This window comes from Haliotis cracherodii, unplaced genomic scaffold, assembly GCF_022045235.1.
Source record: "Haliotis cracherodii isolate W230 unplaced genomic scaffold, xgHalCrac1.p SCAF_9, whole genome shotgun sequence".
Lineage (NCBI taxonomy): Eukaryota > Metazoa > Mollusca > Gastropoda > Lepetellida > Haliotidae > Haliotis > Haliotis cracherodii.
The window spans coordinates 37952245-37966378 of record NW_027266343.1 but is presented as its reverse complement, the minus strand read 5'-3'; the positions used below and the strand labels follow the sequence as shown (position 1 = coordinate 37966378).

Here is a 14134-nt window from a genome sequence, read left to right as displayed (position 1 = left end):
GAGACCTGCATCTCTTCGGGCTTTCCTCCCACATTAAGCTGACACGCCGTGATATAACTGGAATAATGTTAAAAGCGGCATTAAACCAAACTCACCCACTCACCCACTTATGAACAAGAAGTAAGTAAGAGATGTACCAGTATAGCAGAAAAGACTACAAATGAAGTACAGGAAACTACGGTCATAATAAACTGTCATAAAGAGACCACTTATTTTAGTTCATTATAACCATAGTTTGTTATATGCATAAATATTATACAGCATATACATGCAAATGGTCGGGACCAAAAAGAAACAGATTAAGTCAGTCATTTCGTTATAAGTATGTTCGTTATTAACATAGTTTTCTGTAGATGTTTACTGAGAATATTTTGAGTGCAGCTCATTGTGACCGTTTTGTCCACAGTCCACTCCACTCCATCTCGCAGCAGGCTACAACCGAACCAGGATCGTGCAGCTGCTTCTACAGCATGGAGCTGATGTCCACGCCAAAGACAAGGGGTAGGTTTCACAAATACAGTTTTGACAACTCATCCTTGTTGCATTCTCGGGTGGTGTTCATCCCCTTAGTTTACTTCGTAAACTTGGATGGTGAGATGGCCCATTCAGATGTCATCACCTTGGTTTGATTATGGTCGTGTGTACAGTGTGTGAGGCCCATTCTTGGTGCCCCATTGTTGGAATTTTGCTAAACGCCATCTTACACATTCTGAAGAAGTAGAAGCAACTGGTTCTTTGGCAATGTTTTTAATAACTTTGTGCATCTATTCTTTGGGTTTTTTTAGGTGAAGACATGGTTCTACGACATGTCTGGCGTCAGATGTTTCATCTCAGAAAAACTACATGATTTTATGTTTCTGTGCTCTATGAGTTGTTTGTAATTTGTTTATCAGCCAAGTCTTATCCTGCTGAGAGTGTGCTGACATGTAAGATCAGGACAATTATTTGTTGAGGGTTGAGTAACCTGATTGAATTCTGCATTTCAGTGGCCTTGTCCCCTTGCACAATGCCTGCTCCTATGGACATTTTGAGGTCACAGAGATGCTGTTGAAGGTCAGTGTGATTGCTATTGCTTGAGAGGATTCTGAATCCTCTATACCCCCAGGGCTCGCATTTTGGTACACCTACACTAGCCCCTGGATCCATTCCCGTTGTTCTTGAGATCCTAAGTTACCTGCCCTTGATTGTCATTAACCAAGTTGATTTGTTATGCTACTAAGTCTAATGGTCCAATCAAGTTACAAACTAGCCTCAACATGACGGCCAGTCCCACTGAGTACGATATGGTTTGCAAGAAATTCAACATTGGAAAACTGACTAACACGCAAAAGAAAGCCTTCAGTGATCTTCTGGATGGAAAGAATGTCCACCTCCCTTACCCATTTCCTTATTCCTTATCTGGACATCTGATTGGTCGGTAAGATGTTAATGAAAATTGAGGGCGGTAATTTGGGATCGAGAGAACCAGATCTAGTGTGTGGTGTAGGTTTACTGAAATGTGAGCCCTGGAGGTGGAGAGAATGAGAACACTGGTCCAAATATTGCATCCCATTGCTGCCTCAGGATATGCTCATCTCGGGTTTGCATCTCGTCTTGTCAGCAGCACTGCTTGTGAGTTTTGGTGACAGAAGTCTGTGACCTGCATGACCTTGTTCCCATAGCTGACACACTGTGAGGAGGCACGGGTGGCCCAGTCGTCTAAGGTGCCGCAATTCGCTGTGGAGAGTTGTGTCCCTTGGGCATACTAGAAAACTATGATTGTGGGTTCGAATCCCGGTTCACCCTGATTATGTTTCTAGGTTTGTTAGCACCATACCTGTGCTCATGGGTTTCACCAAAGTGGTAAACGTCTCAAGACCTGCATCACTTCAGGCTTTCCTCCCATATTAAGCTGACACGCCGTGATATAACTGGAATGTTAAAAGCGACGCTAAACCAAACTCACTCACTCACTCACTCACTCACTGACACATTGTGATAGAACTGAAATACTGTTCTAATCAGTGTAAGACCTAACAGTCACCATCATGTCTTGAATAAAAGAGAGTTAATAATTTTTTTCAATTCCAATGGCTTTGCTTTGATTTTGTTATAGGTGATCACTTTTGTTTTCACCTCATTCAGATGATTGTATACCTTGACGATGATAACAAGGAAAAAAAGAATTGTTGCTTGAAATCCTTGTACACTTGTAGTAGTCTAATCATTGTCAAATGTTAGATTTGAACTCCTATTGAAACAACTCAATGTGTGGTTGCAGGCTGGTGCCAGTGTTAATGCCATGGACCTGTGGCAGTTCACTCCGCTTCACGAGGCAGCGTCCAAGTCCCGTGTAGAAGTGTGCTCGCTGCTCTTGTCTCACGGAGCAGATCCAACACTCGTCAACTGTCATTCCAAGAGTGCATTGGATGTTGCTCCCACCCGGGAACTCCAGGAGAGGCTACAGTGTAAGTAATGAAGGAAGGAGTTCTGTTACGATGGCCATGGTGTTGTCAGTTGCCTGCCATTTTAGGTGTATTTGATCCAAAGCTAATGTCTCCATAAGCTGCCTATTTATTCCAAAGATTTCCATTACTGTAAAATTTGACACGTCTTTGAATAATTACATATGTCAGTTTGGTATGAGTATGGCCGATGTTTGCTGTAACACACTGTTATGAGTTATGAATTATGAATTATAATGAATTATGACAAGGGTTATATGTTATGGGTTTATGTTTTCAATACCTTTCTCTGTTACAGTTGAATACAAGGGCCACTCATTACTGGAGGGGGCAAGACAGTCGGATCTGGCCAGGGTGAAGAAATATTTGACAATGGATGTTGTCAACTTCAAGCATCCTTACACAGGGGATTCAGCTCTGGTAGGTAGTCTGGAGTTGTAGTAATGGTATGAGTGCTGAGAGTTGGTTTCCTCCCTCACCTGATGCAAGGTCAGTTGGCCCCACTTAAGTAATTGAACAATTTAGAGCATTATGATCAGTGTTAATTAATCCCCTAATGTGAGAGATATAGTTGTCGCATTGTTTGTCTGTTCATCCGTAATTATTTCATTTCCGGGGGACAACTCAACTCAAAAACCAACATAACTTGGCAGATATATCAAACAGATCCTGAAGTGGTGCCTTTTGCTATTTGGTGCCTTTTGCAGATTTTTTGCATGTTTATTTTTCTTGATTTCCATGGAAACAATTTGGACTTTGTTTCAACAAGTTTGACTTTGACTCTGTTCTTAGTGGTGTGTTTGTCCAGACCATATCTCTAAAACTGGTGGGTATCCTTTCATGAAACTTTTTTTCATTTCAAGGCAACAAGTTTGACTTTGACTGTTCATATTGGTGTCCGCCGGAATTCATGAAATGCTGCTGCTGACATTTATGTGGCTGTTATTGGTTGTGTGATTTGAGAATTCTCATGTTGTGTTTCAGCACTGCGCGGCGGCCTCACCCTTCCCGAAGAGGAAGCAGGTGGTGGAGCAGCTCATTAGGAAGGGAGCTAACCTCAACGATAAAAACAAAGAGTGAGTCTGGCCAATTATCTTGTGTTTGACTACAATTCCCAGAGACATTGAACGATGTAGGAGGGATCGTTTTCTCTTTGTCTTTTATCTTCTATTGAATTATGATATTCCAAAAATTAAATATGATTTTGAACCCAATCTTTTGAAGCACATGCTATTGCATGTAACTAGTTACATAAGAATCAATGCTTGTCGTAAGAGGCTACTAACGGGATCGGGTGGTCAGACTCGCTGACTCTGTTTGATGCATGTCATTGTACTCAATTGCGTGGATGATGTCAATCACTGGAGTGTCTGGTCCACACTCAATTATTTACACACAGACCTCATATTGCTGGAATATTGCTGTGTGCGGCGACAATAAACAAACAAACAAACAAACATATGTATCATCCTTGTGACAGATAGTCCCATAGCACTAATTAATGAAAAATTCTATTTGAGGACCAATCGTGTTTTATGTAGAACCTTACCATATTTCCTGTATAATACCCCGTAACCTGCCTACAAGGGTCACCTAGGTAACATACTGTTTCCTCCACAGCTACTTGACACCACTACATATTGCTGGAGATAAGGCCCACTATGATGTGATGGATGTCCTACTCAAGCATGGAGCCAAGGTAGGTCATTGCAGCATTAGGAGTTAGGAGAACATGATCAGATGTAGGGTAATGGGTCCTGCCATGTCGATGCTGCCATGCTGAAACCTGACTAATTCCTAGTTACTGTAAATCTCATGGCTGAAACATTACTAGAACTAGTAGAAGTCACTTTAGTCTGTGTCCCAGGCTTTGAAGAATAGAGTAAAAAATGTATCCAACTCAGTTCTTGAGTCATTTGGTAAGTCTAGATTCCTCAGCTCTGGGTATTGTTCTGGGCTCCAGTTGGATTCTATTTTGTGTTTTGTAGGTATGTATTTTGAAGAAACTTTTATTTTTTGGACTTACCTTTAGTCCACACCACAGTGCACATGTGAAATATTTTAATCCTTTTCCACATTTATGTTTTGATAATTACCCAGTACCATAACCATGTGAGGAATTGGGTCTTGGTGACTTGGTTGATTGTGTGTCGTGTGTTGATCCTGAAGGCTTGGATCATTGCATTAAGCTACTGGATTTGTTGGTCCAGACTCCATTAATTTTTTACTTATCCTGCATTACTCCTTAATGCATTCACTGCTTACTTACGACAACTAGAAGGACAGCCTGCGAAGGTCCTGGGTGAAGAAATAAAGTTGTTGTTCTCAAGTCCCAATAAGTGGCCTTCCGTCGCTGTCCTGTGACCTTGATGACACCTAAGGTCATCTTCACATCACTGCTTGTCGCAGCACAGCTAGGACGTGTCCCAGCGGAGCTCTCCTTTTGGATTAATTATAGACCTTCAGTTTGTCTACAATCTTAAAAATTGATCTGCGATGGGTGATGTATTCTTTTCATATTACTTTCACCATGTTGTGTAGTTTTATGTGAATTAATTAGGCGTGTAAAGACTCTTGTCTTTTTTCCCGCCAAAATATTGTTGTTCGCCGCCATTTTGAATTGTGTTACAATCGTTTGCCTGCCAAGGTAGTCATATTGTTTACAATTCTCAGCTACGTATGTATAACATATTCTTATGTTCTTAAATACTACTAGCTTTGGCGTAACAGTGAGTTGCGTATACTCAAATTATTGTATACTTTTTCAACTCGTTAAAAATATGGTTGCCGAATCTACGGCATTCTTCCAGTCCCGCTTTATCAACAATTCTTTTATTGCGTACCTATGTTTATGCAATTAAATAGGTTTTTGTTGGTCTTTTTGGTTTACATTGAGTTGCGTATATGAACTATTGTATACTCTTGCAACTTGTAGTTTTGCCGATAGATTATTGTTCAATTCTATGGCATTATTCCAGTACCGCTTCATCAACAATGGCGTAATTGTGTAACTTATGATTGAGCGTGGTACTAATTGTCGTGGGAAAAATCTTACAAGATTATCATCCACGTTGTTTGGTCTGTACGCAGATGTGCTCTCCAAACCCTAAATGAAAATATAAATACCCTTGGTTTACATTTAGTTGCGCATACAAAAAGATTGTATACCTTTGCAACTCATAATTTTGCCGATAGATTAGAGTTCAAATTCTTCGGCACTCTTCCAGTATTGTCTCATCAACAAGGGTTTAATTGTGTAACATACCTTTGAGCATTGTACTAATTGTCGTGGAAAAAACCTTACAAAGATTATCATCCACGTTGGTTGGTTTGCGAGCAGATGTGCTCTCCAATCTCTAAATGTAAATAGCCTTGGTTTACATTGAATTGCGTATATAAAAATATTGTATACCCTTGGAATTCGTATTTTTGCCGATAGATTACTGTTCAATTCTACGGCATTCTTCCAGTACCATTTCTTCAATGGTTTAATTGCGTAACTTATGTTTGCCTGGTGTACATATTGTCGTGGAATATTCGCCCAAAGCTCTTTATCCACGGTCCTAGGCATGCATGTAGATGTGCTCGCCCAAATTCAAAATGTAATTTTTGTGTAAATCTCTAATCCAACGAGTTTACTATATAAAAGCAGATTACTCACAATCATATTTTGCAGTTATTCCGTCGTGAGACGAGAGGAATGTCACTATCGCAGAATAGCGAATGACATGGTTCGGTCATTACCACCCAACCGTTATTATCAGCAGGTATTATGACGCCTGTGACTGCAGAAGTACACCATCCACCGAAATCAACAATACCGGAGGATTTTGTGAGTATCGTAACTGCTCTTATTTTTTCAGCCGCCGGACACTTCCAGATACATGTATGTTAATCTGTGAGGTCGGCGACAGCACCAGCGTATCAAGATGCTATGATGGGGGTAGATTAGACGCAAGCCTTGATCCAGTCAATACTTTTGAGCTTTGTGTCTGATTTATCTGCGCCGAGCGCAGCACTTGACTACAACCCAAGCACTTCTATTACGCAAGCGACGCACGATCAGCTTAGCGCTGTTCCAACATATCCAGCATAGACATGCGCCGAGCGCAGCGTCTGACTGCTACCCAAGCGTTCCTATCACGCAAGCGACGCACGATCAGCTTAGCACTGTTCCAACATATCCAGCATAGACCTGCGCCGAGCGCAGCGTCTGACTGCTACCCAATGCGCTCCTATTACGCAAACGTCGCACGATCAGCTTAGCGCTGTTCCAACATTCCAGACCTGCGCTGAGCGCAGCGTCTGCGTACCAATCAAGGTCTCTACAATGACGTTAGCCCAAGGCTTACAGTGTACTCGGTTACGTAACCGGCACATGATCAGCTTAGCACATGTACCCGATTGGGAAGCAAACCATCTCGTGTCAGTAACGCCCTCCCCTGATAACAGGGTAAATAAGAGGGACACCACGAGGTCATTGGAGGAAGACTTCTCCAAAACTCACTTTTGCTCCGTCATTTAAGCGACCAATATCGTCAATGTTTGCAGTGGATCAGAATCTATTAGAGGATAACCCTATCTGAATAGATCACTTTCAAACTATCGTGTTTTTCCTACAGCGTCAGTTTGACCACAGGAAAATTCATCTTGAGACCGTTCTGACGGAGATTACCGTTACACCCAAGACTTTATAGCGTTTCCAACTGAGATGCTGGTTTCAAGGGCAGTCTATTACGTCAACCTTGGTCATCTACTCCCCTGTTCAACGAACAGATCGCAGACACGCACGTCAAGTTCCCAAAAAGCTTGGAAAGTCCAAGCGGGCTGGCAAGTCAGGGAATTATAAGCCTTGACGCGCGTTTCTCAGGGAAGACCAGCATTCCCTTACTGAGAAGGGAGTGGCAGAGACAAGTCTCAAGGACGATTTCGTACTTATCGCACTATATCATGGTGTCCGTATACGGGTAGAGATAACCCCACCGTTGACCACAGTTTGATTGGGAAAATCCAACATTGATATACTGTTGGTAAGAAGAGCTGTAGAGTGGGTTCACAACCCAGTTTTTACACCGGGGTTTTATCCTCACACCTACCTGGTACTCATGAAGGACCCAGACAAGATGAGAATGATCCACAATCTCTGTGTTCAACGAACGTTTGACTCTTGATCAGTCTCGACTATCCATCCCAACCGTAGACTTTTCAGGTCCAGTTCATTGAGGTTCACTACCAATGGTAGTATTTCCCATTTGACATGTCAGTGACACTTATGGCTATTTACAGGAGTAATGAAGCCAATAACTATCTACACGTGACGAACACTTGGTTCGAGTCGTAGATGGAGGGCGATCTACTGTATCATCAACACATGTCAATAACTGGGATAGACAATCAACGAGACGAAGTCGGGAGTATTCTCCTTCCTATTGACTTCAGTTCATAGGAGACCTGTTCAAGACAGACCAGGATATCCTATCTGTACCGAGGGACAGATGGCACAAGTTTCTACTTCTTTTGTCATCTACTCTACACCAACCACACACACTTCGCCAGTGGCAAGTGTTGCTAGGGTTAATCACCTCGGCACAGGAGTTAACTAGCATGGGCCGCTTACAACTGCGACCAATTCAATTTTTTCCTGAACCCTTACATCAGGAGTCAGGATCCACTCAAGACCATCACTCTACCGACTAAGCTAGAGCCTTGCCTCAATTTGTGGCGTTGAATGTCTGCGGAGTCTCTTTATTCGGGTTTTCCCCCGAATACACACCTGTTTGTGGACGGCCCCTTTCAGGGGTGGGGTCTTCACTTACAAGACCAGATAAACTCAGGGCTATGGCCCGGCGCTCAATGGAAGTGGCACACAAACAACTTGGAGTTGGAAGCTTTAATTCTGGCTATATCACATTGGCAGAATCAACTACAGTTAGCCCGACTCGCAATATCCACAGACAACAGCACTGTGGTGTGGTGCCTGTGCAATCGGGGAACAACACACTCCCACTCTTTACTTCTAAGGACATTCAGATTTGTTCCATCTAGTGGATCGGCTGTGACTAAAGTTCATAGTTCAGCACATCCCCGGATGTAGAAACAGACTGGCCGATACTTTATCACGTCCAGACAGGGTGGCTCCCACCGAGTGGAAATTTCTCACAGAAGCATTCCAGTTACTGCTTCAGGAATTCAGGCAACCAAACATTGACTTGTTTATTACTTGCCTAGGCCACCAACTCATGACGTATATCTCCCCGTTGCCGGATCCGCAGACTTGGGCGGTGGACGAGTTCAGTATCACTTGGGAAGGGCAAAAAAAAAAACTAACACTTTTCTGCCACCACTTTTACTTCCCAAGGTGATACAGGGGATCAAGGAGACAAGGTATCTCGATCTCTCCTTTGGTCGCACCCAGGTAACCGGCGAGAGGGTAGTTCGTCAAGCTCGGAAAAATCTAAAACGATTCACTACCCCTCTCACAGTGGTCCAACCTACTCATCCACCCTCAACAGAAAATTGCCTCACCCAACGTCTGCACGCATGGTTCGTCTTTAAAAGGCGTTTTAAGTGCGAAGGGTTATTTCGACACGGGCAGCAAAGCTATAGCTTTAATTCATCGTTACTCTCCCAGAGACGACGATGACAAGTGGGGATCACTTGAGACTTTTTACAGGGAAGAAAAGAATCAAGACCCTACGATTGCGTCACAATTCCTAGAGGAATACCTCCTACATTGCGTACCCAAAAACACTTGGAAGGTAGCACCATTACTACGTAATTGGTTGCAATTATCTTAGTGTTGGCCGTTTCCGGAAAATCACAATGTGATTAAGGTCACGGAACTACAGGCCATATTATGCTCATTCAGGCTTGAGGATCAGAAGGCCAAGTCCCAGCCACCTGATTGGGACTTGAACGTGGTACTTCGAGGTTTGCGAGGGCCCCCTTCGAGCCCCTCATTGCATCCTCATTTCATCCTCATTTTCAAGCTCCTTCCCATCGCGTGACACCTTCGTTACACTCTCGGTATAGTATAGAGAGCTCCGCGAACGGGCTATCGCTGTGAGGAGCTTGGACATCACCAAGGAAACAATGGTTTCTCTTGGCATTAGCAATGGCGGTACGGGTGAGCGAACTACATGTGATCGACTCAACCCGGATCCGTTTTGAGCATGGGACGCACGGAACGGGACATCTAGGGTTATGCTGGGATTTTATTGCTAAAATCTACTACCGGGCCAACCCGACCGTTCCTTCACCATCCCACCGATATCGACTAGTGTGGGAATCGTACATGGTGAAGTTCTCCTGGGCTCGGTGCGAGCAGTTCGAGTTTTCATTCGACGCTCCAAGACTAGGAGTGCGACGAGGAGTTCGAGGAAGCGGTCATTGATACCCGTATTTACTTTGTCAACGACCGAAGTTAGTCGCATAATTGCAAACACCATATCTCTATGGTTACGTGCAGTAATCCTTCAGACATACGAGATCGCCAAACGGAACTCGCCGAGAGCGAATTACCCTCAAGATCTCAAGGTGTCAGCCTTACCAGGACTCAACACGGCACTTGTGGTTTTGGAACAATCACGGAAGGATATTTCTGGAGATTCGACACATATTTTCGTTAGTCATAACCTTCGCGTTGGGGCTCTCGGGGATGTCGAAAACGTTTGAAGTTTGGCCCTCTGGTTGTTATCCTGTAGGTTGCCAACCCCTGACGCAAGTAATGAACTCGCCCTATACAGAGCCAGTCAACTTCCATGTGCAGTCACTCAGTCGTCGCCAGTGGAAGAATATTAGACAATCTTGTTTGTCAGCGACGGCTCGATGACGTAGTAAGTAAAGAATTAGCTGAATAGCTATTATTTTCTTTATTACTATGCGTGTATATATAGGGAATTTCTCTTTAATTCCTATGTTCAATCTTTTTGATTTTTGAACAACCCTACCGTAATGGCGTTTTGTTTCCTTTCTGAACTTTTCCGCTTCACGGTTTATCGACCAACTGGTGTCGTATTGTAGGGTGTGAATTATTGAGGTTTCTGTATTCTGAAGGTTTACCCACCTCCAAACCGTCCGATACAGATGCATTAAGGAGTAATGCAGGATAAGTAAAAAATTTAGTAAAATCTAAATATTTTTTACATTTGTATACTTATCCTGCATTACTACGCTTAAGGCCCACCCGTCGTAAGACTTGCCTCCCCACTTTGACTTCAGAAACCTCAAAAGTATGTTTTTCTAAGAGCTTGGGCGACAGGCAGTGATGTGAAGATGACCTTAGGTGTCATCAAGGTCACAGGACAGCGACGGAAGGCCACTTATTGGGACTTGAGAACAACAACTTTATTTCTTCACCCAGGACCTTCGCAGGCTGTCCTTCTAGTTGTCGTAAGTAAGCAGTGAATGCATTAAGGAGTAATGCAGGATAAGTATACAAATGTAAAAAATATTTAGATTTTACTAATTTCCATCATTTACAGACTGTCGCCCTATGGCTGGAATATTGCTGACATAGAGGAATATTATCTTTAATGGTGTAGGGGCCGTTGGGTAGACTAGTGGTTAAAGCGTTAGCTCGTCACGCCGAAGACCTGGGTTCCATTCCCGTTTTTGGTACAATGTCTCAAGCACATTTCTGGTGTCCTCCGCTGTGATATTGGTGGATTATTGCTAAAAGCGGCGTAAAACCATACTCACACACTCAGTCACTTAAATGGTGTTTAATGTTTTCATCACCAGGTGTGAAGTATTTTGTGTATAGGGACTATGGTTATTGGTGATCATGACGTCAGGTGAGTTAGAGATATAGGTATATTTGGCTGTTTCAGGTGAATGCATTAGACGGCCATGGCCAGACAGCGCTGCACAGGGTGGGGCAACAGGGTAACATGCAGGCGTGTAGACTGCTGATGTCGTACGGCATCGACCCAAGTATAGTGTCACTCCAGGGCTACACGGCCGCCCAGCTAGCCACAGAAAATATCCAGAGGCTACTGATAGGTAAGTGATATCCTACACCAGTCTGTGCCCACTGTTTTCTTTCCTGTACTTAGCTTTTGGTATCATGTTCTGAAGTTTGTGTATTATTTTTTGTTACAGTATGTTCTGAAATTACCTGCGACAGTACATAGTGATATTACCTGTGACTGTACATGGCGATATTACCTGTGACACAGAAATTACCTGTGGCAGTACATACAGATTTTAACTGTGACAGTACATTGCGTCACCAGTGACAGTACATACAGAAATTACCCGTGACAGTACATGGCGATATTACATGTGACAGTACATACAGAAATTACCTGTGACAGTACATAGTGATATTACCCATGACAGTACATACAGAAATTACCTGTGACAGTACATAGTGATATTACCCGTGACAGTACATGGTGATATTACCTGTGACAGCACATACAGAAATTACCTGTGACAGTTCATAGTGATATTACCCGTGACAGTACATACAGAAATTACCTGTGACTATGCATCGCGATATTACCTGTGACAGTAAATATAGAAATTACCTGTGACAGTAAATACTGAAATTACCATGATTACATGTAGACGTTACAGAAAATGTTTCTATGCATATCTGTGACATGGAGAAGTCATCTGTGGCCATACTTGTGTTTACAGAGGACCCCCCAGTCGGAGGGACGGACATCGACTACCAGTTACTGGAGGCAGCCAAGGCAGGGGATATGGAGATGGTTAAGGTGGGCCAGTCACCATTTTGTATTTTTCCAATTCTTATGACCAGATTTTTTGTGAACATGCCTGATTTGGAATTATTTTCAAACATCAAGGTTTGTGAAGGCTTGAAAAAGCCTTGAATTTTAAGGTCCTTGAAAAGCCTTGATTTTTAGTGTTAACCTTGAAAAGCCTTGAATTTTTACAAAATTATATATACAGTAAACTATGTTTATAACAAACACGCTTATAATGAACTGACAGATAAAATAAACTTATTTTATAGTTCTGACCATTTGTTGTATATATGCTGTATGTATGCTTGTAACAAACTACCGTTATTACGAACTAAAATTAGTGGTCCTCTCAAGGTCGTTATAGCCGTTAACTGTACTTGTTTTTGGATGTATCAAAATGTATAGCGTAATATAATTTTTTTTTTGTGTTGTTGTTCAAACTAGTATGTAACCAAATTAACAGTTGTGTAACCAAATAAACAGAAAGAGTACAATCAACCTGGGAAAGGGCCTAGGGATCCCTACATAAATGTATTCCTTGATGTGTAAAGTATTGGAGTACAGTATTTGACTACCATTGGAATATTTATGGATTTTAGGGATTGTTTTCTAAATGGAAATAAAAATTAAATGTGTGTTGAACATTATGATGATGGGGGCAGTTCCTAAGAACCAAGCCTATTATTATTTTTTAAAGGGGAAGTGTACACGCAAAAATCACTTTCTTTTTTTTCTAAACAAAACGCAATTTTAGAATTAGTTAGTATCTGTGTTTGAAAATATACACTCATTTTTTTTCACAGTGAAAGTAGGAAGCTCACAATAGTGTGAAAGTGATATGCCGTTATGAGGCCTTCGTTTTACGAGCGAAATAGGCCTGAGTTATCCCCCTTAGATTATGACGTAATTGGTGCCAATTCAACTGGGTCCCTGTCTATTCTCAACGCAAAAGATATCAAGGACCAGTTTGCGGTAAAACAACATGGTCTACGACACACTCCGGCGCAGTGGTGACTCAGCATAACACAATTCTGGCTGGCATCTGAGATGCTAGAATCACAAAACTGTACCTACACCACGTGAAGCGGCTCTAACAAAGCATGATGACGTCATAATGTTTATCAATTGGCACCAATGACGTCATATTGCAAGGGGCATAAGCCATGGTGTTTTTGTTATGGAAATAGAACACTTGGTAAATGTGAAAAATATAAATAGTTTTAGTGCAATAAATATGTTAATTAAATATGATGTTTTTATATTTTTGTCTATGATACTTCTATGTTAACACTTTTAATGTGGAAAAAGTACAAGAAAAAATGGTTCATTTCCGTGTGAACTTGCCCTTTAACCTAATGCATGTCAGTGTATCTGCAGGCAATGTGTTTAGGGTGGACTGGTCTCCATACATGCCTATTCATTAGTGTGAAATTAATAAATAATTACGGTTACTAGTGGTTAGGTTGAAACAATACACCAAAGTTTCCCTGCAATATGTATCACCACACTTTAAGATACAGTACGTATCAAGATGCTCTGGAGTAAAATTATATCATTTGATAACAAAGAACAAAAGCTGATATTTTTTCCCCCTTTCAGATGTCGAATGCTCTAGTAATTGAAACCCTATAGATTATATTGAATAAGGGATTCGCTTTGAGCTAGAAAGTCGATCAAAGAATATGAACCTTCTGATGTGGAAATAATCAAAACATTTTGTGAATTGATACATGTAAATAATAAATGATGGGTATTATATGATTGAGTTAGATATCCCACCATCATGAAATCGGTTCAACTTAAACTAGTTCTATTAATATGTTGACTATTCTTGAGGAGTGAGCTGCTGTAATTAATGAACACCCTGAGGAATACCAGGATGACATAATGATGGGGGCGGTATGATAGCTTAGTGGTGTTAACTTGTCATGTGAAAGATCCAGAATTCATTCTGCACAATGGTCAGTGGTGTAA

At 41.9% G+C, this 14134-nt stretch overlaps 1 protein-coding gene across 2 annotated transcripts in view; it reads left to right on the top strand.

The window, feature by feature from the left end:
* The window catches only part of LOC139452141 (poly [ADP-ribose] polymerase tankyrase-1-like), a 48727-nt gene that overhangs the window by 14631 nt on the left and 19962 nt on the right, over window positions 1-14134 (top strand). For both annotated transcript variants that reach the window (XM_071233479.1, XM_071233478.1), the window contains exons 5-12: window positions 407-501; window positions 987-1053; window positions 2261-2447; window positions 2743-2864; window positions 3429-3520; window positions 4065-4143; window positions 11276-11447; window positions 12090-12169. In XM_071233479.1, coding sequence (XP_071089580.1) covers window positions 407-501; window positions 987-1053; window positions 2261-2447; window positions 2743-2864; window positions 3429-3520; window positions 4065-4143; window positions 11276-11447; window positions 12090-12169 — 894 coding nt within the window. The remainder of the gene's footprint in view (window positions 1-406; window positions 502-986; window positions 1054-2260; window positions 2448-2742; window positions 2865-3428; window positions 3521-4064; window positions 4144-11275; window positions 11448-12089; window positions 12170-14134) is intronic.